The sequence below is a fragment of the Hyperolius riggenbachi genome, chromosome 2 (genome assembly GCF_040937935.1).
Source record: "Hyperolius riggenbachi isolate aHypRig1 chromosome 2, aHypRig1.pri, whole genome shotgun sequence".
In the NCBI taxonomy this organism is placed as follows: Eukaryota; Metazoa; Chordata; class Amphibia; order Anura; family Hyperoliidae; genus Hyperolius; species Hyperolius riggenbachi.
In genome coordinates this window covers 442,652,098-442,679,704 of record NC_090647.1, presented here as the reverse complement: position 1 = coordinate 442,679,704, position 27,607 = coordinate 442,652,098, and the positions used below count along the sequence as shown (strand labels likewise).

Sequence of the window (27,607 nt, the reverse complement as noted above, 5' to 3'; positions counted from 1 at the left end):
ACTTTAGGCCTGTCATTTAGCATTCAATGTGATTTCTGCCCTTAAAACGCTGCTTTGCGTCAAATCCAGATTTTTCCCCGGGACTTTTGGCATGTATCACACTCCGCCATGCCCCCCTCCAGGTGTTAGACCCCTTGAAACATCTTTTCCATCACTTTTGTGGCCAGCATAATTATTTTTTTTTTTCAAAGTTCGCATCCCCATTGAAGTCTATTGCGGTTCGCGAACTTTAACGCGAACCGAACCTTCTCGCGAACCTAAAATCGGAGGTTCGGCCCAACTCTAATCAGGATTAACTTCAGTCAGAGGCTGTAAAGATCGAAAATGCCTTGAACAGTTTTCTCTTATAAAAAAAAAAAAAAAAAGCACCTGAGCACCAAGAAATGGCCCTCTTAACCCATTCGCGTTCCGTCGTTTTCACATGAGAAATGTTCACCTCCCATTCATTAGCCTATAACTTTATCACTACTTATCACAATGAACTGATCTATATCTTGTTTTTTCCGCCACCAATTAGGCTTTCTTTGGGGGGTACATTTTGCTAAGAGCCACTTTACTGTAAATGCATTTTAACAGGAAGAATAAGAAAAAAATGGAAAAATTCATTTTTTCTCAGTTTTCAGCCATTATAGTTTTAAAATAATACATGCCTCCATAATTAAAACTCATGTATTGTATTTGCCCATACGTCCCGGTTATTACACCGTTAAAATTATGTCCCTATCACAATGTATGGCGACAATATTTGGAAATAAAGGTGCATTTTTTCCATTTTGCATCTATCACTATTTACAAGTTTAAAATAAAAAAAATATAGAAATAGTTCATCTTTACATTAATATTTAAAAAGTTTAGACCCTTTGGTAAATATTTACATGTTTTTTTTTGTTTTTTTTATTGTAATGGTTTTTTTTTTATAGTAAACAATTTATTTGGGTAGTTTTGGGAGGGTGGGAGGTAAACAATAGATTTATAATGTAAATGTGTGTTCATTTATTTTTTTTCCTTACAGTTGTAGTTTTACTTTTTGGCCACAAGATGGCGGCCATGAGTTTGTTTACATAACGTCACTCTAAGCGTAACACACGCTTAGAGTGACTCATCGGGGAGGGAACAGCAAGAAAAGGCGCAGCTTCCAAGAGAAGCTGTCGCTTTTTCAGCGGGGGAGAGGAATCAGTGATCGGGCACCATAGCCCGATACATTGATTCCTTGGCTACCGAATCCATGGCCGGGAGTGCGCGTGCATGCGCCCGATCGGCCGCAGTAGCGCGCATGGTTCCTGGACGTAGTTTCTACGTCCAGGAACCAAAATAGGTTAATACAATAAAAAAAATGGCAAATTCCTTATTTTTAATTTTGAGCCCACAAGTGAATGGTAGGATGGGATTTGCCCCCTGTTGTGCCTTATGAGAGAGGGTGTGGCCTTCTGCCTTTCTTTCTTTAGCAGTCTTTTTATAAAGGTGTATGTGTGGCTTGCCAGGGTCCAGTCAGGTGCGTTATTTTACCCAAGGGTTGGAACCCACAGGAGCTGTTTCAGCTTTGGAATCGCTGGCAATTCTAAAAGCCAAGGCTAATAAAAATCGATGGAGAAGATTCCACAGGAGCGATTGCGATTTCCTCAAATTGCAATCATGACTCCTGTAACATTTGTGAAGCATTCACACTCCAACATAAAGTATAGATAGGATCGCTGCAAGATTGCTTTTTAATCAATAAGGCAAGGGAGACACCGAGAGCCCGATATGGTGCAGTATGTACTGGAAGTTAAATGGAGGTGTGCAAATGTAAGAATAATACTCACAAATCAGGGTTACCTTCCAGGTAACCACTATATAGTGGGGAGATTAGACCTGTCCCCACTCAGGATTAAGAAGTCGCTCTCTGTAGATAGGAACAAGGAGGCCAATTCCCTTCCACCAGGGGTGGACACAATATTGTAAACACTGTTACAGAGGCGCCAGAAGTATAAAATCAGGTAAAATGTTTAAAAGACAGGGAGGTCGTAAGTGGACTTACCTCCCTGATGCAGACACAAGAAAATGTCGGGTTTTTGACAGAAGTTTTATTTTACATACTCCAATAAATTGCAACACGTTTCGTGGGTTCGACCCACTTCATCAGGCTATAATGCGGAGTAAAAAAACACTTGTGAACAGCTTCAGTCAGCTTAGCGCCTCTGTCTACCCGACATTTTCTTGTGTCTGCATCAGGGAGGTAAGTCCACTTACGACCTCCCTGTCTTTTAAACATTTTACCTGATTTTATACTTCTGGCGCCTCTGTAACAGTGTTTACAAGATTGCTTTTTAATCGCTCATACAAATCGATTTTGCAGCGATTCTGCTACCCAAAACCAAACATTTAAGGAAATTGCAATGGTTGTATAAATTTCTTGCATTAAATTTAAAAGCGTTTAAAAACAACCAGAAACTGCTTTGGAAAACACTGCTAAACTAGGCAAAAGCAATTACTGATTATAGTCATACTATAGTAGGACTGTCAGAAATATATTAATGAGAATGCATAATTTTGCTTTTTCATTTCCATTTTTTAAATTCAATTTTAAATTCAATTGAAAAAAAATAATAAAAAAAAAAGAAACCAGTGACAGGAATCTGAAGTGTGTACATAGCTTTACAAGACAACTGGAGTGAGAAGAATATGGAGGCTGCCATATTTATTTCCTTTTAAGCAATACCAGTTGCCTGGCAGCCCTGCTGGTCTGTTTGGCTGCAGTAATGGCTGAATCACACCAGTCATGCTAGGTACACACTATACTCATCCGATAGATGCGTTCGATTGATAATTTTCGTCATGTCTGATATTACCTTTGATCGTTTTACCGCTCGATTTCTCATAGAAGTGAATGGAAGTTGATAAGAAAAGATAAGAGAATCAAGCTGGAAATCGAGCAGAAAAACAAATTAAAAATCGATCTAACGGGAAAACGACCAAAGAAATGCATCGTGTGTACCCAGCATAACAAGCATGCAGCTAATCTTGTCAGATCGGACAATAATGTCAAAAACACCTGATCTGCTGCATGCTTGTTCAGGGTCTATGGCTAAAAGTATTAGAGGCAGAGGATCAGCAGGACAGCCAAGCAACTGGTATTGCTTAAGAGGAACCATATATGGCAGCCTCCGTATCACTCTCATTTCAGCTGTCCTTGAATGATCATGAAATCAGAGAACTTTGCTCTTGTAGTATACGCATAGATGAGGGTCATCAAGAAAGTAACAAAAGTAGCAGTCATTTTCTTTTATCTGCTATGCAAGATATTCTTTCTGTGTAATCTAACTTGCACCTGTCAGGTTAACCTCTTCACTCCCTGTACTGATTGTCACATGACTTCAGGACACCAGAAGCTGTTAGTTCAGCAGCATTACCATGAAGCAACTCTCGCCTCTCCCCCTCCCCTTGAAGCAGGTAGTTTTGGCACACAGCACTGGGCTCCGAAAGCAGGCACCCCATACTAGCACTGTAAAGCTGCGTGGGGCGCATAAGGCTAATTCAGGGCTCTGGCAGTTGCTGGACCCCAAATTCATCTCCCTCCAAGTTGCGACAACTTGGAGGGGGAATAGTATTTAACGCCACCGGGGAGTTTTGCTGCAGCAGGGAGAGCCGTCATTTGGCTCACACAGAGCCCAACTCACCAGCGACGCGTACATACGTATGCCCTCCCGCCTCATTTCCTCCGACCCATGCTGGATCTCTAAATGACACAATGAACAAGCGACAGACAAGTGCATTGTGGTGGCACTTACCCTGCCTGCTGGAAGTTGCTTGCGTGTGCCACCCTCCATTTAGCAGTACATACTTCGTCAATGTAGCTGCGAGGCTTGTCTGTACAGCACTCACTACATGCAAAGTCACCTTAACAATACATGCTTTGTTACAGTAAGAGTGAGACATTGTGCAGAAGTATGCATCTTTTGGCCATTCTGATCAATAATATTAATACTGGAGATATAGAGAAGAGGAAAGGTCACTTGGTGAATGTAAACTCTAGAAAGGGGAGAACACTGTTAGACAGGTTGACCTTGGTCAGACCTGAAGTCTGCCTCTTTGGAACTTAAAGTTGGCCTGAACTCTTGCACAGGACAGAGAAAAAACAGAGAGAAATGCACACTGTATGTATTTAGAGAGTTTAGCCTGTCTAATTCCCCCTCATATGTGACTAGCCACAAGTTGTAATTGACTTGTCCACTCCCATGTCACATGACTGCCACAGCAGAGATTGCAGATAAGCTCATTTGAAAGCACAGGCTGTTAACAATATGTCTGCTTCCATAAATCAGGAAGTAGAAACAGTGCAGATGTATTTTAGCTATATCAGCTGTAACAAATAAATGTTTTTGTTTAAAGGTTATTATGCTGTTGTGTATCTTTTAGAGCAGAGAGGATGTTCTGAGTTTAGGTTCACTTTAAGAGGCAGAGATAACCATGTATTGTCTACAGAAGCGGTCATATCAAAACTCAATAAGCCCTGTCTGCCTTCAAGAAAAGAAAGATAGCAGCCCCACAAAACAAAGATACCGTTCACAGTTAATAATACATGATTTAGGAATTGAATTATAGCAGTAACAAGACTAATTGGAGGAAATATTAGAATTTTTAAACAGGTTTAAGCGGGAATAGGCAAATATGGCTCCCATCCTGGGTAATAGGGTAATATGTATAAATGTTCAGATGTCTTAAAAGGACCTTTATGTGACATGTGACATGATGTGATAGAAATTTGTATGTACAGTGGCAAGTGTACAATACATATGCGGTGTTTCTTTTCTTTTTCTGCCTGATAGAGTTCATATTCAGCTATGCAAGTGACAGTTTCTTTCCAGGCAGGACCCAGTTGGACTATAGGGTAGACAACACTGATCAGGAATACAGCCATGAAACACTTTCCTGGCAGAGAACTGGGCTTATGAGAGCAGGGGACAGATGATAAAAAAAGGTCAATAGTCCATGTATTTTAGCTCTGTGACATGGAAAGGCTGTTATTGAGCAGAGACAAAACAATAAATCTACCTGTAGCGTCGTGACGGGGGTGCGGGGGGTGCGATCTGCACCAGGTGGGGTGATCCCAGCCTCCCTAGAGGGGGTGCGCTGGAGGGGAGAGCCGCGGGGAGGGCAGCCCGACCTCTCCTTCCCTTCCTCTCCCCGGGCTGCCCTCCATGCTCCTTTTAAAAAAAAAAAATTTAAGAACCTCTTTTCCCCCGGGGGGGCCCCCTCCTATCCTCCCCCTCCCTCACCTCGGAGGGCCCCCTCCTATTACGAGCGGCGGTTACAGCAAAGTTCCGGTGAGGTGAAGCAGAAGATAGAGGTCCAGCTGCCTCCCAGGCTACGCTGTCTCCTTTATGCCGCTCGCACTGCTTCCTGGTTTAGTGCGCGGCAATTACAAAGGAGACAGTGTAGACGGGAAGCAGCTGGACCTCTATCATCTGCTTCACCTCGCCGGAACTTTGCTGTACCTGCCGCTCTCCCGCCGCTTGTAATAGGAGGGGGACACCCAGGTGAGGGGGAGCATAGGAGTCGGGGCCCCCACTGGCTGCCCATTCAACTACCTAACTGCCCACCCAGCTACCTATCTACCCACCCGGCTACCTAACTGCCTACCCGGATACCTAACTGCCCACCCGGCTACCTAACTGGCTGCCCACCCGGCTACCTATCTGCCTACCCTCCCACCTGGCTACCTATCTACCCACCCGGCTGCCTAACTGCCCACCCGGCTACCTATCTACCCACCCGGCTACCTAACTGGCTGCCCACCCGGCTACCTATCTGCCCACCCGGCTACCTATCTACCCACCCAGCTACCTATCTGCCTACCCTTCCACCCGACTACCTAACTGCCCACCCGGCTACCTAACTGCCCACCCAACTACCTATCTACCCACCCGGCTACCTAACTGGCTGCCCACCCGGCTACCTATCTGCCCACCCAGCTACCTATCTGCCCACCCAGCTACCTATCTGCCCACCCAGCTACCTATCTGCCCACCCAGCTACCTATCTGCCCACCCAGCTACCTATCTGCCTACCCTCCCACCCGGCTACCTATCTGCCCATCTAGCTACCTAACTGCCCACCCTCCCACCCGGCTTCCTATCTGCCCACCCGGCTACCTATCTGCCTACCCTCCCACCCGGCTACCTATCTGCCCACCCGGTTTCCTAACTGCCCACCCGGCTACCTACCTGCCCACCCTCCCACTCAGCTACCTAACTGCCCACCTGGCTACCTAACTGTCTACCCTCCCACCCAGCTACCTAACTGCCCATCCGGCAACCTATCTGCCCACTCTGCCTACCATGCCATGGGCGTCCCTACATAGGGCAAAATGGGGCACGCGCGCTCCCCTGGCTAGCTGCTGCCCCCCCCCCCCCCCCTTGCCACCCGGACGTGGCCGGCCTGCCCACCCTTGGGTGGCAGCGGAGAGAGAAAAGAAGCGGCGGGCACAGCGGCGCTGCCTGCTGCATCACTTAATTCTAAAGGGGGGAGCAAGAGAGGAGGAGCCCCAAGGTGAGGGTAGGGGGGGGGGAAACTTCCTCCCTTCCGCACCGCTTCTCTTCTCTCTCCACTGCCACTGAGGACACCTATAGATCTGGCTATTTAAACTGGGGACACCTATAGACCTGGCTATCTATACTGGGGGGCACCTGTCACTACCTAAACTGAGGGGGCCCTGTCACTACCTAAACTAGGGGCTCCTGTCACTACATACACTGGGGGGGGGGGTCCCTGTCACTTCCTGAATTGGAGGGCACCTGTCACTGCATAAACTGGGGGGCTCCTGTCATACCTAAACTGGGGGGTACCTGTCACTAACTGAACTGGGGGGGTGCCTGTCACTAACTGAACTGGGGGCACCTGTCACTACCTAAACTGGGGGCTCCTGTCACTACATACCCTGGGGGGGCCCTGTCACTACCTGAACTGAGGGGCTCCTGTCACTACATACACTGGGGGCTCCTGTCACTACCTAAACTGGGGGGCATCTGTCACTACCTAAACTGGGGGGTATCTGTCACTAACTAAACTCTAGGGCTCCTGTCGCTACCTAAATTAGGGTGCACCTGTTACTACCTAAACTATCCAGGCCAGCCAGCCCAGCATCACCACCAGCCAACCAGCCCAGAATCACTGTCAAAATGGCCACAGCATCACCACCAACAGTCAGGCCAACATTTATTTCAACCAGCCAAGCACAGCCCAGCATCACCGCCATCCCGGCCACAGCATCACCGCCAGGCCTTTCAGCCCACACATCATCCCCAATCCAGCCAAAAACAGTATTGCCTGGCACAGCAGCCAGTAGAGGAGAATTCAGAAGCCAGGTGAGAGGGGTCTACCATATTAAGGGGGCATTCTGCCTATTTATGTGAAATGCTGTTTATTTATGTGCCTCATGACTGCTGAATTTGTCTTGTTGGGGGCCTCATGGTTACTGAATTTGTCTTGTTGGGGGCCTCATGGTTACTGAATGTCTTGTTGGGGCCTCATGATTGCTGAATTTGTCTTGTTGGGGGCCTCATGATTGCTGAATTTGTCTTGTTGGGGGCCTCATGATTGCTGAATTTGTCATGTTGGGGGCCTCATGATTGCTTAATTTGTCATGTTGGGGCCCTCAAGATTGCTGAATTTGTCTTGTTGGGGGCCTCATGATTGCTGAATTTGTCATGTTGGGGGCCTCATGATTGCTTAATTTGTCATGTTGGGGGCCTCATGATTGCCAAATTTGTCTTGTTGGGGGCCTCATGATTGCTGATTTTGTCTTGATGGGGGACCTCATGATTGCTGAATTTGTCTTGTTGAGAGTCACATGATTGCTAACTGCGAGACTATGGAAAAAGCTGGATCATCATCATATGAGACCATAGCTACTTTTTAGCTTTTTAAAACAGAAAATAAAACTGGGAGGTTCTAAAAAAAAAAGAATACATTTTTCAGGAGTAGGATGGATAAAATGGTTTATCTTCACAGTGTATTTTTAAATTGGATTTTCCATAATGTTCATGTATGAGTTAAAACGTTTGTATTTAGTTTAAATTGCTGTTGCCACTTTGCGATAGGTAAGTGACTTTTGGGTTGCAGTTTGGGCACTCGGCCTTCAAAAGGTTCGCCACCACTGTCCTAATCTAATGTCCCACCATTGCTAAATTCATGTAAATTTGTCTCCACTCATGACTACACCCACATTCTGGTCCATGACCACACCCAATTCTTCCATGACCGCGCAACTTCTTCCCCCTCCCCTTTTTGCCTATGCCCACCCGGCTAGCTACCTGCCCACCCTCTCACCCTGCTAGCTATCTAACCTATACTGGGGGCAGCTACCTACCTAACCTATACTGGAGGCACCTACCAATCTAACCTATACTGGGGGCAGTTACATATGTAATCTATACTGGGGCACCTACCTATGTAACCTGTATTGGGGGCACCCACTTGCTAGCCTATACTGGTGGCAACTATACTGGCTACCTATATTGGAGGCACCTACCTAACTAACCTATACTGGGGGCACCTACCTGTCTAACCTATGCTGAGGGCAACTATTCTGGCTACCTTCATTAGCCCAGTGCCTTACTGTTACAGTTACATTACAGTTGCCTCCACCCCTGTGATGTCATGTCCACACCCATTTTTTTGCCGCTGCGCGTTTTGCATTTTGGGGGGGGGGTCGGTAAATTATCCGCACCGGGTGTCAAATACCCTAGCTACGCCACTGAAATCTACTTTAAGTTTTTATACAGACAACACAAAACTTCGGCATGTGTGAAAAATACATTTTTAGGAGTAGGAGGATAGAGGACAATTGTTATCTCCTCAGTATATTTTCACTTAAGATTCACTTTAACATTCCAATAAAGGTTTATCTTTTTTGTAAAAAAAAATAAAAACGTGATTTTATTATAAAATATGGAAATATGCCATCTCTTTCCACCTCTAATTAGAACAAATGGAACTCAAGAGTAGGCAACCTTTAAAATAACATAAGTACCTGGCATGTCTTCCTTACCTGTTCATATCATCTAAATTGTCAGCAGCAAAGTAAAAGCTTTTAATCTTCGGATGGCACGCTTTAAAAGCACTGCAAATAGAAAAAGAAAATAGTTGTTCCACAGAAGAATTATAGATTAGGAAATGCATAAGAAATTGGAAAAAGAAACACTACATAATATGATAATCAGACAACAGGCCAAACCTCCGTTTATAATAGAACAATGCACATGATTTTAATTATACCATTGCTCAATGTGGGAGACAGAAACTTGCCCTCAGCATTTAGGGAGATGAGCAACACATATGTGAAAGGAGGCGTAAACTGAATAGAACGTTAAACTACCCCCCCCCCCCCACCCCCCACCCCCACCAATGATAAAGAATTTTTAATAGGAACTAGACAGTGTATGGTTCGTTATGCACTTCTGGTTTCAGTTCTGGGCACTAACATTGGAGGGGGCAAGGTTAACATTACAAAATGAACAGCAGCTTATACTGTATACGTATACTTATATTCAGCACTGTGCATTAAGGTAGCATGCTAATCCCAGCATTAAGGTGGGATTCCAACACCAGAAAAATATTTGGGTTAATAATTTTGGCAGCCGCTTGGTTGTGTGTGATCTAAAAAGCATGTGTGTGTTCCTTTTTCCTCAGATCCAGCTCTATTTCTTGCCTGCCTACTTTTGTCTGATTTCTATTGTGCCAACCTCTATTGCTGTACATAAATGTTGCCAGTTCTGACAAGGACTTATCCACTGTGGTACTTGAATAGAATGCTGCTCTGACCAAGATTTGTCCACCATATTACCAAATCTCAGCCCGTGTTTAGTTCTGCTGGCCATATGAGAGACCTCAGCAGTGAAATGCCCACAAGTGATACTAGACCATTGTGTCCTTTTGGACACTTTTGTAAAATCTGATTGGAGGGAGGGCAGCTTAGTTTTTGTTGAAGGCCTATTTCTGTATTTTCTTGGTGAATAGAACTACACCTGCTCAACTAACAGCATCGAGGGGGTGGGGGGTGTCAGATCAGCTTACCTATACTGGGGACAAATACTGGCTTAACTATACTGAGGACACTCATACCTGACTTACCTATACTGTGGCACCTATGGCTGGCTTACCTATATTGGGGCACCTATAGCTTGTCAACCTATACTGGTGCTTATACTCACTTTTGCGTTGCTGATCCCTCGTCGTGTACTTCTGATAGCTTCCCCAGTGTCCTCTTCCATGTCCCTCAGTGGAATTGCTTTTCTCTCTGTGATGAAATGTTCCCAGGCGATCAGTGTTGATGACGCACGGACACACAGCATCAACATCTGGTGGCAAACTAATTTTTTTTTGTGTGTGTCAAAAGCACTCTCTAGAGAGGATCTATGCAAATATGCCAGGATGTGCACACTTTTCTGGCAGTTGGATTGTACCCCTACCATTCAAGGAATGCTTTTGAAAATATAAGAAATCCCAATCATCTCTCATGAGCAGATGGATTAGTCCAAACTCTGTCGGTAAGAGGTTCAGAAGTGGTTGATTCTAATGCCTACTATTAGTGACTGCTACATAGAAAGTGAAAAATGTATATTTGATTTACTCTAGGACAAATGTACATTTTATATGTAGGAGTAAATATGAATTTTATTAATTTAATAATGGCATTGGGTCCCTTTAAGCATGTATTCCACATAGAGGTAAACTCTTCTTCATTTTATTGGACTGCCCTCTTGAACATCTTACTTCTTACTGTGACCAAAATTCCACCTGGTTGAAGCTACCCTCTCAAAACAACAACATTTTTAAAGCACTTTTTATCCCAAAGGATTTAATGCATGCTTAAAGAAACAGCTCTAAAAGAATACACTGATTACAACTTGGAGTAGGATTAGACTGTTTAGGGTAGTAAAAAATACTGTTTACTCTATATACATAAGAGTATTTAGGCATTTCAAATTTTACTGTTTTTTGCCATTCTACCCCTTTAAAGGAATGCATATAGTACATTCCATTGTAGTCATTTACTGCTACACCTCACAAAAATGCAATAAGGAAAGCAACAGAAATAAAACCCCTCACCACGTAAAACACACTCCGTGCTACTGCTCCTCCCCCTTCATGCCCATTGGTTAAAACAGCAGGTCCTCTGATATCAGATTTCATCTGACATCTCAGAAAAGATCTAAGGTCAAAAAAGTAGCTTAATGGAAAAAGAAGAAATAACTTCTAAAATAAAATAAATATGCAAACTAAATGTTTTATACATAGTTACATAGTTACATAGTTATTTTGGTTGAAAAAAGACATACGTCCATCGAGTTCAACCAGTATAAAGTACAACACCAGCCTGCTCCCTCACATATCCCTGTTGATCCAGAGGAAGGCGAAAAAACCCTTACAAGGCATGGTCCAATTAGCCCCTAAAGGGAAAAATTCCTTCCCGACTCCAGATGGCAATCAGATAAAATCCCTGGATCAACATCATTAGGCATTACCTAGTAATTGTAGCCATGGATGTCTTTCAACGCAAGGAAAGCATCTAAGCCCCCTTTAAATGCAGGTATAGAGTTTGCCATAACGACTTCCTGTGGCAATGCATTCCACATCTTAATCACTCTTACTGTAAAGAACCCTTTCCTAAATAAATGGCTAAAACATTTCTCCTCCATGCGCAGATCATGTCCTCTAGTCCTTTGAGAAGGCCTAGGGACAAAAAGCTCATCCGCCAAGGTATTATATTGCCCTCTGATGTATTTATACATGTTAATTAGATCCCCTCTAAGGCGTCTTTTCTCTAGACTAAATAAACCCAGTTTATCTAACCTTTCTCGATAAGTGAGACCTTCCATCCCACGCATCAATTTTGTTGCTCGTCTCTGCACCTGCTCTAAAACTGCAATATCTTTTTTGTAATGTGGTGCCCAGAACTGAATTCCATATTCCAGATGTGGCCTTACTAGAGAGTTAAACAGGGGCAATATTATGCTAGCATCTCAAGTTTTTATTTCCCTTTTAATGCATCCCAAAATTTTGTTAGCTTTAGCTGCAGCTGCTTGGCATTGAGTACGATTATTTAACTTGTTGTCAATGAGTACTCCTAAGTCCTTCTCCAAGTTTGATGTCCCCAACTGTATCCCATTTATTTTGTATGGTGCTAGACCATTAGTACGTCCAAAATGCATGACCTTACATTTGTCAACATTGAATTTCATCTGCCATGTATGTGCCCATATAGCCATCCTATCCAGATCCTGTTGCAATATGACACTATCTTCCTGAGAGTTAATGATTCTGCACAATTTTGTATCATCTGCAAAAATAGCAACATTGCTCACTACTGCATCTACTAGGTCATTAATAAATAAATTGAAGAGCACTGGACCCAGAACAGACCCCTGTGGGACCCCACTGCTAACAGTCTCCTATTTTGAGTATGATCCATTGACCACAACTCTTTGTTTTCTGTCCATTAGCCAGTTCCCTATCCATGAACACAGACTCTTCCCCAGTCCTTGCATCCTCAACTTTTGCACCAGACTTTTGTGGGGAACAGTGTCGAAGGCCTTTGCAAAGTCCAAGTATATCACATCTACAGCATTCCCAATATCCATATTAGCATTCACTACCTCATAAAAGCTGAGCATGTTAATCAAACAGGACCTGTCTTTAGTAAACCCATGTTGATGCTGAGAAATAAGATTATTTTCTACTATGAAGTCATGTATAGTATCTCTTAGTAACCCCTCAAATAGTTTGCATACAACTGATGTTAAACTTACAGGTCTATAATTTCCTGGATCAGATTTTTTGCCCTTCTTAAATAATGGGAAAACGTGGGCTGTACGCCAATCCACTGGCACTCTGCCAGTTGCAAGAGAGTCACAAAAGATAAGATAAAGGGGTTTATCTATAACTGAACTTAATTCCCTTAGGACCCGAGGATGCATGCCATCCGGGCCAGGTGCCTTGTCTATTTTTAATTTATTTAGTCTTGCCTTCACTTCTTCCTGCGTTAAGTATTTAATATTACAGTTAGAAGATTGAGACTCTTCCGCCTCTGTAGTTTGCAACAGTGCTGTTTCTTTTGTGAAGACAGAAGCAAAGAAAGCATTTAATAACTCTGCCTTACCTTGGTCATCCACCATTGAGTTGCTTGTGCTTGTGATTACTCTTTATCCGTACTTAGCCAACATGAATCTTTTATCATGAGTAGGCAGCTTGACAAAGCCCATTCTACTTGAGTTTAATATCACCAGTAACTGCTCTTGTACCACTTTCATCAAACATGATGATGACATTTAGTATCCTTATACTAGAAGCCTAGGTGCTAAATGCCAACGGTATGAACAATTGGATACAACTGACTGTGCCAAACTCAACACAGCTCGGCAGCTTCAAAAACTCAGATGACACCGCAGGAAAAATATCAGTCCAACTAGAACAGCAGCCTTTTATTTTCCTAAAAACCTTGCACAATATATGATGGTATCAAACAGCTCATACAGTTTCTGTTTTTCAAGAACACCTAGAGAGGAGCAATATACTGCAATGTGCTATAAAATAAAACTATGGAAGATCAAAATACACACTCAAAATCTTTTCAACATAAATGCAAAAGAAGGTATGTTATTTTCATTATTTGCAATTATTAAATTTACAACATAGTACAGAATATTAAACAGTAATATAAAACTTAGAAGTGGTCATTGATCAAATTACTCCATTTGTGACAAGGTAGTAATCTAATCTTAAAGGTTGAAAAAAACATAAACCTTTTGACTGTTTAACTATTTCGCACACGCAGTGCAGTATATTCATGGCCTGGAAAATGTCACCGGGTGCACCAGGGCCGCGCATACAAGTCTGCAGCGGTGTGCGGCCGCCGCTCGCTCCTGCGCGTGTTAGTTACCGCCGGTTTGCGTGGAGATACAGTACATTGTACTGGGGACATTTTTTAAACGTTGCAATAACTGGGACAAATGAGCAAATTATTTAACACTATAATGGTCAAAAACTGAGAAATAATGCCTTTCAATTTTTTTTTCTTATTACTCCAATTAAAATGCATTTAGAATAAAAATACCATACTGTACTTCCTAAAGAAAGCCTAATTGGTGGTGAGAAAAACTAGATAAAGATCATTTCACTGTGATTAATAATGATTAAGTTATTGGCGAAAGAAAGGGAGGAGCACGGACAGGTGAAAATTGCTCTGGTCCACAAGGGGAAAAATTCTCAGTGGTCAAGTAAGTAGTTAAAGTTAAGACTTAACACTTTATTGATTATAGCTTATAACTGTTTCATTAAAGTTTTCTTTTTCTGTGTCTGTATTTCATTTCAATGCGACATGGACATCTACGGTAGTTGACAGCTTTGGGCAATGCTAATTGTGGGTAATTTTTAACATCTCATTGGCCATCAGCATATTTTTTCAGTGCCTAAACAGTTTTTCAAAATCGGTCTGTAAAAATTCTGCTTGACCTAAAAGAGGTGATGACACTGCCCGTGTTTTGTGGGCAGGTTATTCAGCTATTCTAATGCAAAGGCGGTTTTATTTGAACCCCTGAGATCCATTAATGGGAGCACTCTTACTCATTTCACAAAGAACATGGTTTACTGGAGGCAATCTCAGTCAACTGCTGCATCAATGCCAACAGGAGACCAACAACCACCACAAGTCCTTAATATTAAACGGTTGTAAAACCGATTCTGATATTATGGAAAACATATATATGTACTATGTAAATGGTTATCATATTAAGTGATTTATCATTAATAATTTTATAGTGGCCCTTTTAAAATATATTTCAAAAAATTAACTTACAATATGAATATTTCAAGAAATCAAAGGCTTCACATATTGGATTATACTGATTATAATAGCTAAAGTTTATTGTGCATACAAATTTGTGAAATGGAAGCTTCATATTTTTGCACACTTCTTCCTACTGATTTGTTAATGATGAAACTTAATGCAAAGATTTCATACAGGATTTCTAAAAAAAAGTGTATGCAGTGGAAAGGAAGAACTACTGCTCCTAAAAGATTCAGAAACCCCTTTCCCTCACCCCACCTTGTTAAGTGGGGTCAAATGATAAATACAGTATACTGGTGAGATGTGGATTTTGGAAATTGGAGTGCATATGCAAAAGAAAGATTATAGGATGCATGTGAATAATAAGTAGGAAACGACCACTCGGATATACATTTAAAGTTAAGCTTCAGGGTGAAAAAATGGTACTTGCGTCAGTCCCAGTAAAATTTTGCATTAGAGCAAAGATGTCGGACTCTTTTCCTCAAGGGTCTCACACATTTTTGCCACAGCTCTAATTAATTCATAGAATTGAATCAGGAAAGGTGTGGCTCATCAAGTAGAACACATTGCTCAGTCCATCCTAAACACTGGCACGGATATGGCTCTCGAGGATTGGAGTGCGACACCTGTGCAATAGGTAATCTCTCTAAACAGCAGGAACTCAAACACAGTTAAATCTCACAATCCACACTATATGTATGTACTCTTTGTATGTATGTATGTACTCTTTGTATGTATGTATGTATGTATGTATGTATGTATGTATGTATGTATGTATGTATGTATGTATGCATGTACAGAGGGGTATCTAGGTAATATGGCGCATATGGCAATTGGCAAGCACTATAATTGCACCCCCCCTCCCCTCGTCAGATCTCCATCTCCTGTGGAAACCGCATCCTTTCTCACATACATTTGTTAGTAACCGTGTGCCTCAAAATTAAAGAGATAACTCGTCACATGCTTCCAGATAAAATAGATCCATGTCTCCAAATAAAAGAATCAAGTAGTCACATGCTGCCCAACAAAAATATTAAATAGTAACAAGCATCTAGACCAGACAAAATAATTGAGTAGTCACACACCTCCAGATAAAATATTTAAGCAACCAGGTGCCTCAAGATAAACAAATGAAATACCCTGTTGTATCAAAATAAAATAATTAAGTAGCCAAGTACACCCTATATACATAAATTAAGTAGTCATGCTCACCAGATAACAGAATTATGTAGCCATTTGCCCCTATGAAGCAGTATTAGGTAGCCAGAAGTGTCCCTAGATATTAGGTATTCAGAGCAAGACACTACCATGTAGCTCATCCATTCCCTCATCAACTCCCACCTTGGTAACTACAACTCTCTTCTTTCTAGCCTTCCCTTGAACCGCATGGCCCCCCTTCAATCAATTAAGAATATGGCTGATAGACTCGACCATTTTTTCTCACCACCTCACATCTCAATGACATCAGGCAGTCCGCAGAGAAACTTGGACAGCAGTAGACATTTCAGCATGACTATGACCCAAAACAAACAGCAAAAGTGGTGAAGAAATGGTTAGCAGGCAACAACAACATTAACGTTTTGGAGTGGCCCAGCCTGTCCTGACTCCAATTGAGAATCTGTGGAGGGAGCTAAAGATCAGGGTGACGGCAAGACCTTCCAACCTGAAAGATTTGGAGGTCATTGCAAAAGATGAATGGGCAAAAATACCTGTGGAGACATGCAAAAAGCTGGTCTGCAATTGTAGGAATTGCTTGATTGCTTTAACAGCCAATAAAGGCTTTTCTATTGATTATTGAGAAGGGTATGAATCATTTTGGACTGGTTACTTTTTTCTAAAATGTAAATAAAAGCTGAGAATAGTTTTATCCACAATAATGCCTCTTGTACTGTACATGGTCTTATTATGTTTTGGGAGACACCCATGTAATTTCCCGTGAAAATATACTTGCTGGTTGTATTACAGCAACTTTAAGTCAACATTTGCCAGGGGTATGAATTATTATGGGCAGCACTGTATATATATTCTCATTCCATGGTGGGGAAAAAAGGATGTGTTGGTATTCTGGTATTGACTGTGTGCAGCTTTGTAAATCAACATGTACACTACAAGCAAAACATTTCTCAGGACTCTGAAACAACAAGTGAGAGGAAACCTACTGGGATGTACTTATGTTTACAGTTACGTTTTTATGTCCAGGAATAACAGGAGGGTTACAACTCGAATACAAGATACTGTATATTATTAGAAAACAACCAAGCTAACACAGTTATGCACAAAAAAGTGGGATGAGGGCTGGTGGGGAATATATCTAACATTATGCAATTGCAGATCCAAAGATTTGCTGGTGCTGAGGAAAAAAAAAGTAAATCTCTGAAATGACTTACCTGCATGCCTGCTATCTCATGTATGCACAGTATGGAAAGCATTTGACTATGTTCTACAATAAAAGGTGATAGGATTTTTTTTTTGCCCATAGGGATGGGGTGTGGTAGGCGTATAGTCCCAAATATAACTATCAGCCATTTCTAGGTATCAGACTATAAATAATACTGAAGCCTTTGCAATCTATTTTCACCCATCAAAAATTGCATATAAATGAATATGAGTAGAACATCCTATTGTGACAATTTTGCCAATTTTTTTTGTATATTCTATAAAAATAAAAAAACGCAAACCGCTAGCGATTTTACAATCGCTACGGTTTGCTTTTTAACATAGGGATCGCGGTAGGTCATTTCCACTACCGCGATTCATTTTTGTCGGGAACGCGAACGCGCGGCAGAGCGATATTTGCCGCGATTTTGCTATGCAGTGCATAGCATAGTAAAATCGCGGCCGCGAACGTCGGGGAATCGCCGCTAATTGCGATTCAGCAATCGCTAGCGTTCAGCGTGAACGCTAGCGATTGCTAGTGGAAAAGGGCCCTTACTGGAATATTAAGCCTGGGAAACAGGGCATTTAAATGTAATATTTAACTCTTCCATGCTTTGGCAGGGAAGGGCTTCAACTACTAGGTAACATTTTTTGGCAATTTGTCCTAAGGGAAGCAGTGCATGGAACGAGTGATCAGGTGAGTTAATTGCACTCCGACCGCTGCATTCCAGCTCTGCAGGGGGGCCCATGTAGAGGGAGGGAGGATGATGTGGGCCTCTCTCCCCACAGTGGCACCTATACTTGCTACCCATACTGGGGGCACATATACCTACTACCTATATTGGGCACCAATACCAGCTACCTGTACTGGGGGCATCTAATCCTGACTACCTATACTGGCTGCACCTATATCTGGCTACCTGTACTGGCGACACCTATTTCAGGCTACCTATACTGGCTGCAACTATATCTGGCTACCTGTACGGGTGCACTTATTCCAGTACAGGAAATGTTGAATTCAGAAGAATCAGGGCTTTTACAAACAGTAACATTTTTGACAGTAAATGTAATTCTTCTTTGAAATAAAACACAACAGAAATATATTTTACTTTTTATTTCACTTTTTTTTTTTTTTTTACACATTTCCCTCAAAAAATTGTTATATCTCCAGAAAAAGTACAAAAGTGTTTCAGTGTTCAAGCCGAATTTATTACAGAAAAAAACAATATATAATATGCGCCATTTCACGTAGGTTTTCTTGTAAAAAATACTAAACCTAATGAGTGCAAAATGTCTAAAAACTGTTTGGCAGTAGATGTTCGAGTTTAGGACAAATAGGCTGGCAGGGAAAGGTTTAAAGTAAGCCTTTAGGTGCAACAGGTATTATTGTGTTATATTAGTCCTTCGCAGTATACAAAAAATCTGACTGGATCTGGAAAAACTTCAGTATTTATTTTGTTTAGAATGTAATTCTTCTTCACGTTTCAATGTTTCTAAACGAAAAACAAATGCATTTTGCTTGAAGTCATCGTAAGAGTTCTTAAGTGTCCTGCCATTACTCATGCTGTCAATTTGCAATTACATAAATCCCAGATGACACACTCTATTTCCCTACTCATTTCACAATGAAACAGATAATGTGAGCTCATCCACCCAGTTATTTGTACTTGCTTTGTCTTAACTTAGATTTTGTACCCCATATTTTATGCAGAGTAGACAGAGTAATACATTATAATTGATGGTAAATGATGATAAAGTTGATGGTAATTAATGGAACAATAATTAAAATACCATTAATTGCAATTACAATATCATAGGCACCACAATCACGTTTACTTACAATTTTTTACGGCATTCGCTAGCTCGATCAATTTTAAATTCTGGTAGACTTATAAATCCTTCTGCTTTTTCCTCCTGAAATGCAAATAATTAGAATCAATACTACTATTTAGTTTAACTAATGTGTTAATAAGCAACTGTTTACTGGTATTACTGACATGAGATAGCAGCTACACCACATCAAGCCACAATGTTTATTGGCATGTCCAGATATCAAGGGATATAACAAAACAGATATCAGGAATCATCTATCAGCCCTGATGGAGCTCCCAGTTGATGGACTATTGTTTTCAAAACATTAGAGTGTCTATATTCTAATCTAATAAAACAGGTTGCACCCATATTATGCTGGATACACACGGTGCTTTCGCGCACTCGATTTTCCCGTCGATTCCCGCCGATTTGTTTATTTCCAACATGTCCGATTTGGATTTCGATGGATCGTTAGGTCGATTCGGCATACTTTGCATGCGAATCGACCTAACGATCCATCGAAATCCAAATCGGACATGTTGGAAATAACCGAATCGACGGGAATCGACGGGAAAATCGAGTGCGCGAACGCACCGTGTGTATCCAGCATTAGATTGTTGGCTAATTTCTGTAGCTGTCTTTTCAATGTCTTGTGACTAGTGTGCAAAAATATTATCAGCCATAGTTCTTTCACACAAAACATGCCATGTTATTTAGCTCATGAACATCTGAAAATCTTATCCTGAACCGATTCGGGACCACTGCTGGTTAAATCCATGTCGCACTTATGGCTGCCTAAGCCTGTTGTGGCATAGTTTTAATGCCGGCGGCTTCCATACATTATAGCACAGAGATGAAACAGTCAGGAACAGTTTTCATTGGCTCCTGACCCCCTGATCACTGTAAAGCAATCACCGTGATCAGAAACTACTGAATTGAAAAAAAAAGTCTCTGGTCCTTAAAGTAGCCAGAGCCTGCAGTTTTTTTTTTTACGTAAAAATGTATTAAGTTTTGTCATAAAAAAACAATATTGGGTGACACCCAGAGCTCAACAACCATTGAGCACAACATACAACATAAAACAAAATCAACTAAAACAAAACAGAAACAAAAATACAATTGGCGCTGTTGCAGAGCAGGTTCGGTACCCCCATAAGAACTATTCGGATAATTTAACATGCTGGTAAAAAGTCAAATTAATTCAGATCATTAGTCCAGGGAAATATCATGTAGGTCAAGCCAGCCACTTAGCCCAGACTTTGTCAAATTCCTCAGGATTTTCCTATGTTCATAAACCTGTTTTAGGGTTGGTAACTCTTTTCTAATATAGGCTTCCCAGTCCTGTAACTGTGGAAGGATTATCATGGCTCCATCTCAAGACTATTACTTTAATAGCATAAAAAGCAAGGTTTCTGAATAATAGGCATTTTGCCTCTACTTTTACAGTGTCATTAATTATGCCCAATGAATAGTTTCTAGACCCGGTTGGCACAGTATGATTAGGAAACATCCTATGTGTCCAAGTTTGCACCTGTGACCAGAAGGTTAGCAACTGAGAACGTTGCCACAAGATATGAAAGAAGACTGCATCTATCTGGCAGCACCGCAAAAATACAGAGGAGACACCCTTCTTAAGTTTTCCCACTCGAGTGGGGGAGCAGTATGCTCTATGAATAATCCTAATCATAATAAGTTTATCTCTAGCGGAAATTCTTGCTTTAACTGAAAAGGAGAGAACCTCGTCCCATTCCTCAGAGTCAAGGTCTGGAAATATCAGTTTGCAATTTAGTAAAAAAAAAAATTGATTTTGGTGAACATTTGCGATCTTAAGGCTTGATAGAGGGCAGACAATGCTTTAGGAAGGTCCCCAGATGCTGCAGTTTATTGTGAGTGGATTTAAGGTTCAGTGTGGTGTCTGTTCCCCCAAATTGTGCTGAGGCATAATTTGGCATAATGGACCCATAATGGGCATAATGGACCTAAAAGAAACTATACAATCCTTTATTAGTTATACTGTAGGATTCCTTCAACTTATTGAATGTCATAAGGTGACCCTCTGAGACAAAATCCCTGAGTCTTGTGATCCATAAGTTACCCAATAGCCAGGATCTGGTATTGTTAGGAAGTGGGGAAGTGCTTAATTGTTCCAATGTGGCAAGGCAATTTAGGTGAAAATTCTAGCAAATTTTGGTCCCGACATTTTTGGTGAAAATTCACATATCAATTCACAAAATTCACATATCAAATCAATATCAATTCAGAATTTTTTTTTATGTATTTGGAACTGTAAACAGGATTCCTAATTTCGCAGTATAGTTTTGCTTAATTGTCACCTAATTTTATGCGGACTTTAGCAGTCAATAGCAAAGCCCCCACACATTCTACTGTCATCAAAATTGCTACGTATGTTAACCTCCCTAGCGTTCAATTTCCCCAGGATTTCTGTGCAAAAAGTAATAAAATGTATTTTTAAAACTAAAAGGGAATGGTGGGAACAAGACCAAAAAACAAAAAGAACCCCAAAAAAACAAGACTTGTAGTTTAAGAAAATCAAGTTTAAATATTCAAAAGAAAAATGTTTTTAAAGAGGAGCTGTTAGGTATAAGGTCTCAGAGAAAATAAACACATATCAGTAGCTAAAGATTGGCTGTACTTACATTACATATGCATTTCACTGTCCACGTTTGGATTTCACAGAATTTGTATATAGTATATGCAGAGATAGATGCTCCTGACAGCTCATGGCAGGCTCCATGTTTTTCTGTCAAATGTGTCGTCATGTCCTGCCTGCTTCCTGATCACAGATAAGCTGGTACTTGAACAACACAGTGTGCAGTGAATATTAATGAGTCATGTGGCTAGGAACAATAGCTGACTCCTGCAGTGTACTCTGCCCAGAGATTTATCAGTGCTACGCGCTGGACTGATTACAAGCTGCTGTAACGTCTCATTAGCAGCCGAGGGGAGGGCCCCAGAATGCTTTGCAGTATAGTATGCGGCTTGCGTCCTCTTGGGTTTTAACAGCCTTGCTGATAAGCACACATCAAAGGTAACTGAGATTTTTATCTTCACTAATGGCTTTTGGGCTTCCTTCTAAACTGTTTAACACAGGAGAATAGAGGTTTAAATTAGCTTCTGCAGCCTGACAGTTACTCTTTAAGCTCCGACATTTTGCAGAGTTTAAAAATAATTTTTCCTTTGGATTTTTAAAACTGATTTTCTCAAAAACTGCAAGGTCATACTGTAATAAGAACAGCAAAATGTTGTGGAGCCAAGCTGCAGCAGCCTGGTGTCCAAAGCCCCCTGTTAACTCATTCTACTGTGCTGCTGCCGATCAAGGAATAACATTTTAAAGTCTTTTTTTTATTTTAAATAATCTAAATAATAACACTTCACCCCCCTCCCCTTAAATTCTATCATGTGTCCCGCATAGAACATGGACTAAAAAAAAGGTCGAGAGTTGATGGAGGAGAGAAAATTATACACAAGCATGTTAAAGGATATATTGGGGATGAGCAAGAATTAAGCGCAGATAGTGGAAGGTTAGTGTGAGAACTGAGTAACAGTGCGGGATAGTAGAATAGCGGTATAATTAGATCAGCATTTTCTTGCAGCCATTTTACCAGACGCTTCTTTCAGATATACATTCTAGAGCACCATGGAATGTCTTAATATAAAATATCTTACTATTCTAAAGGGGGTTTCTGGGACCCCTGATGTGAAAAAGAACCTGATTCAGCTAGAAAACTTTAGATGAGTGGGCTACACTATTTCTTGCAAGATGCAGAAATCTGATTGAGAGCTACATGGATTTCTTGTTAGCAGTGACTGCCTTTAAAGTTTGTGCAAGCCATTACTTTGGCATACATGTAAAAATGGCGCCGGCAAATTTGGGCACAGGGTAAAGCCGCTAAACGTCTCAACCTGCTGCTGCAAAAGTCCTGGCGGCGTTAATTACTCTTCCCTCTCCAGGCTGCCATGGACACCGGGAAAAGAAACAAATCCGCTTCTAGCTATTGCTGGTGGCCGAATTACACAGTTTTTAAGTAATCTTGGCGCTGTCTTTTGCCAATGCACAAATTAGCTTCTAAACGCTGCTATAGCTGTAATTCACATTGCAACCTATATGCCAGCGCCTATTTGTTTTGCTTTGATTATTTTGGTCCATGCCTTGTTCAACTGTGCTATTATTTGTGCTATTATGTTGAACCAAAGGTCTACAGCAAAGTTGGATTTTTTTATTAATATGGAACAATAATGGGTGCAAGTTACTGTTGGTTTCAAATCATTTCAGAAACAGTTGTTGTTGGTTATTGATTTATGGAGTACTAGCAAATCTGTCCCCATGTATATAAACAAAGTCACATCTCCAAAGATCTAGATCCCAGCAAACGAGGCAAAGTTGTCATATCACGTTCAGAGGACTCACTGTCTTTACAGCATAAGCTGTCATAATTAAAGGGAAAATATTTTTTACTTTACATTTCTAGTGACAGCTCTTTGATTCCTCTGTTAAGAGATGAAGTACAACCACATGGAAAGAAATGTTCAAAGACACATACATTTCGCCAATCTGCTTTAAATGCTTGACTCTTGGAAAGCATACCTACAAATATTTAACTCTATTTTAACAATTTATACAGTATCAAGATCATGATTATATTTTGTGTGTCACACAGTCATTTCTGCCGGGGTGGAAATGCTGAGAAATAGGCCACAACTACAAATTAAAGAAACTTTTCATTCATTATGATAGATATAGCATTTTGGCTGAAATATTAAATTTACTATATTTGCTCATATTAAATGTTCAGTTTTATCTTTTTTTTAAAGCAAACCTGAAGCGAAAATAAACGTATGATATAATGAATTCTATGTATAGTACAGCTAAGAAATAGAACATTAGTAGAAAAGAAAAGAGGCTCATATTGTTTCCCAGTACAGGAAAAGTAAAAAAAAATACTTCAGTTACCTATGCAAAAGAGCTTCTCTGAGCTCTTTGACCCAGTGCATTGATTACAGGCCTGTTTTCAGAAGCACTTAAACAGCAAAGAAACAGTGAAAAGCAGCTTGAGATAAAGTTTTACTGCAGGAAAGATCAAAGGGTCATTATACACCCACTGTAAAGAAAATCTGTAATAAAAAAAAACTCTCTGGAGGATACTTACCTCGGGAGGGGGAAGCCTCTGGATTCTAATGAGGCTTCGCCTTTGTTCCGGTGTCCCCGCAATTCAGTGTAGCAGCCCCTCGAACTGGGGCCAGATAATTACCTACTGTGGTCATGTGCAGGCCCACTAGTGGCTCTCTGTTCAGGTTAAGGCAGAAATAAACAAACTCACGACCGCTCTACTGTGCAGGCGTGAGTCCCCTGCACCTGTGCAGTAGAGCGGGTACGATCAGGTCGGTTATTTCTGCCTTACCTGAACGAAGAGCCGCTAGTGCGCCTGCACAGAATCAGGAAGCTGTAAATATATAACATCTTGTCAAGCTTGTCGGGGGAAGATTTGGGGAGCCAGCGCTGGATTAACCGCAGCTATTGGGAACAGTGAAGACTCAAGGGGACTCTGAGGCTTCCCTCTCCCGAGGTAAGTATGCCCCAAAGCAGATTGTGGGGGAGTGGGCAGGGACACCTATATCCATTTTTTTTCCTCCTTATTTCCAGGGATGGAGTGGGATGATAAACAGGGAGAGATGTTACTGCGAAGAAGTGTAACCAAACACCCTAAAAAAGAAGAACACAGAGACAGCGGGAGCCCGAATGTTGCAGTATGTCAAAAGAAGTATGATAGAAAACAAAAGAAGGATTAGGATACTCACCAAGGAATATTGCACGAGGGGCAACGAACTGCTGAAATCAGATGGAGATCTATAAATTACAAGACAGGCCCGAGGCACCAGGTACAGAGTGCCTTCGTACCTGGCTCTGATACAACATGCACTTAACCTTCCTGGCGGTAAGCCCGAGCTGAGCACTTTGCTAGCTGTGTGTGCAATCCGATCGTCGCCGCCTCCCGCCGATCTGCCGCCTCCCCCCCACCCCAGACCCCGTGCGCTGCCTGGCCACTCAGTGCCAGGCAGCGCTGAGGGGTGGATCGGAGTCCCCTTTGACGTCACGACGTCGGTGATGTCATCCCGCCCGTCGCCATGGTGACGGGGGAAGCCCTCCAGGAGATCCCATTCTTTGAACGGGGGGCTGGGGGGATGCTGCTGAGCAGCGGCTATCATGTAGCGAGACCTTGTCTTGCTACATGATATAAAAAAAAATAAATAAAAAAAAAATGGCTGTGCTGCCCGCTGGCGGATTTTAATAAACCGCCAGGAGGGTTAAGTCTGCCTGAGGAAGTGGGCGCAGACCCACGAAACACGTTGCCTGTGTTTAATGAAATCCATATTTATATGAACTTGTTGTTATTAAGGTAAGCTATTTTTTCTATTTTAAGCTGGTTTTAGCTCAGTTTTATCTACTTGTGGGCACCTCTTACCCTTTGTTGTCCTTCAAGCAAAACCTTTATTTCAGAAATTCTGGTAGCAAGACAGTACTTGCTGTACTTTTATAAGGTAATTATTTTCATTCACCAACAGTTACTATAGACTTTCCTGATCATCTCAATAAATGACTTGCTTTATCAAAACAGGCAACACTTTCAGAAATTCGCAAGCATTCTCAATAAGCAGCACACATTCCAAGGTCCCAAAATGCCCTGGGGGCATTATTTTTAACTGCACTGACAGAAAATAGGGCAATATCTGTACTTTAATCTGAAAATGGCCAAGTCTAAGAATAGTAAATGGTATACAGCTATGCATGCCAAATAAGCCACCTCGGGGAAAAATAGAAGTACATTGAAGAAAAACTGAAGTACAATTGGTAAGAGGTATAATGCCATTTTAGAAGTATTTCTCATTGTCCTACAAAGATACAAAGGAGTTTTAGTAAGGTGGTGGGACACTGAATAATAAACATGATCCTGAATAATATGAATGAACAAACATTTGCATAATCTTGCATCAGCTCAGAATTACTTGCATCTCTTTGACTTTCCCTAGTCACTATTGCAATATCCAGCTGAGCTATTATGCAAAAGGACATTCATGGATCATTTTAATATGTAATAGTATTACAAAAAGTAAACATTTTAACCCCCTTGCCGTTACAATTCTGGTGGCAAGGGGGCAACGCAGCACTTTTGAAAAAAAAAATTTTTAAATCATGTAGCGAGCCGAGGGCTCGCTACATGATAGCCGCTGACAAGCGGCATCTCCCTATCCACTCTGATCGCCTTCGGCAATCAGAGTAAGCAGGAAATCCCGTTCAGAACGGGATTTCCTGCTGGGCTTCCCCGGTCGCCATGGCAACCGTGCGGGATGACGTCACCGACGTCATGGACGTCGGGACGTCAGAGGGAATCCCGATCCACCTCTCAGCACTGCCTGGCACTGATTGGCCAGGCTGCGCAAGAGGTCTGGAGGGGGGGGCGGTGCGGCGGGTAGCGGCGAATCGGTGGCAAGTGGCGGCGATCGGAAACTGCACGCAGCTAACAAAGTGCTAGCTGCGTGCAGGAAAAAAAAATTGTGAAAATCGGCCCAGCGGGGCCTGAGAAATCCTCCTACACAGGTTACCCCGAGCTGAGCTCGGGATAACCGGCAAGGAGGTTAAATAAGCTGTAATTTGAGTGTAAGGTTGTGCTGCAGAATAATTCTGCATGTCAACTCACTGCCCATACAATTCTATGGGCTTGTTCACAGTACTATGTTGTAACTGATCTTGTTATTCTAACTCGCTGCATGCAGGCTTTATATTAAAGTCTTAGTCCAGTGTCTATTGCAGTTCCCACTCATAATGCATGTGTTATGCAATGCACCACTGTGAACCTAGCCTTATAAGGCTACATTCACAAGCTGTGTTGCATTCCCTGTGAAAACAAAAATGCAAGGGAACTAAAAAGTCACACCAAACATTATGCGTCCCGTAGGTTGCGTACAGTAAAGCATACAATCAATGAAAAGTAGGCTTTACTGCCTCTGTTACTGCACATGTTATATAGTAATGTACTGCATGCAGTGCGTTGGGATACTGCAGTGCGTTGGATCCCAACACACCGCATGCATTATGAACTTTGCATAAACCAACTATTGCAGTGTGACTTTCTGCATTAAGATGCTCCCATAAAGTTGCACTGCAATGCACCAATGTAACTGGGGCTTGAACATACACGTACAGTAAGTATTGTCATCTCCTGTGCCAATTCTACATGATATTCAAACTCCCTTTGCTAATAAAATCAATTTAATACGTTACATTTGGAGTTGGTGTCTGCACATTAAGTTATCCGGTGGTACTATAATTTCCATATGCACTAACAGAGCTGTTTGTGTTCAAGCACACAACATTCTCAGCGGATTCACAGAGGTGTTGTCTTTCACCCATAGAACTAGTTCAGATCGTGCATGAAGAATATGTAATAGATGAAGAATCACCTCATTCTCCTGTAGAGTACCTGCACATCACTCTTAGACTCTTAGATGCCAAGGATCAAATGCATAGATATGCCCCCTTTCAGAAAATGGCCTTTTCTATACCAGATATCGAAAAGG

At 41.7% G+C, this 27,607-nt stretch overlaps 1 protein-coding gene across 7 annotated transcripts in view; it reads right to left on the bottom strand.

Moving 5' to 3' along the window:
* Positions 1–27,607, bottom strand: part of CNKSR2 (connector enhancer of kinase suppressor of Ras 2) — a 496,515-nt gene that overhangs the window by 109,063 nt on the left and 359,845 nt on the right. For all 7 annotated transcript variants that reach the window (XM_068270009.1, XM_068270010.1, XM_068270012.1 and 4 more), the window contains 2 exons: positions 19,041–19,114; positions 9,029–9,100 (listed from right to left, as the gene is read on the bottom strand). In XM_068270009.1, coding sequence (XP_068126110.1) covers positions 9,029–9,100; positions 19,041–19,114 — 146 coding nt within the window. The remainder of the gene's footprint in view (positions 1–9,028; positions 9,101–19,040; positions 19,115–27,607) is intronic.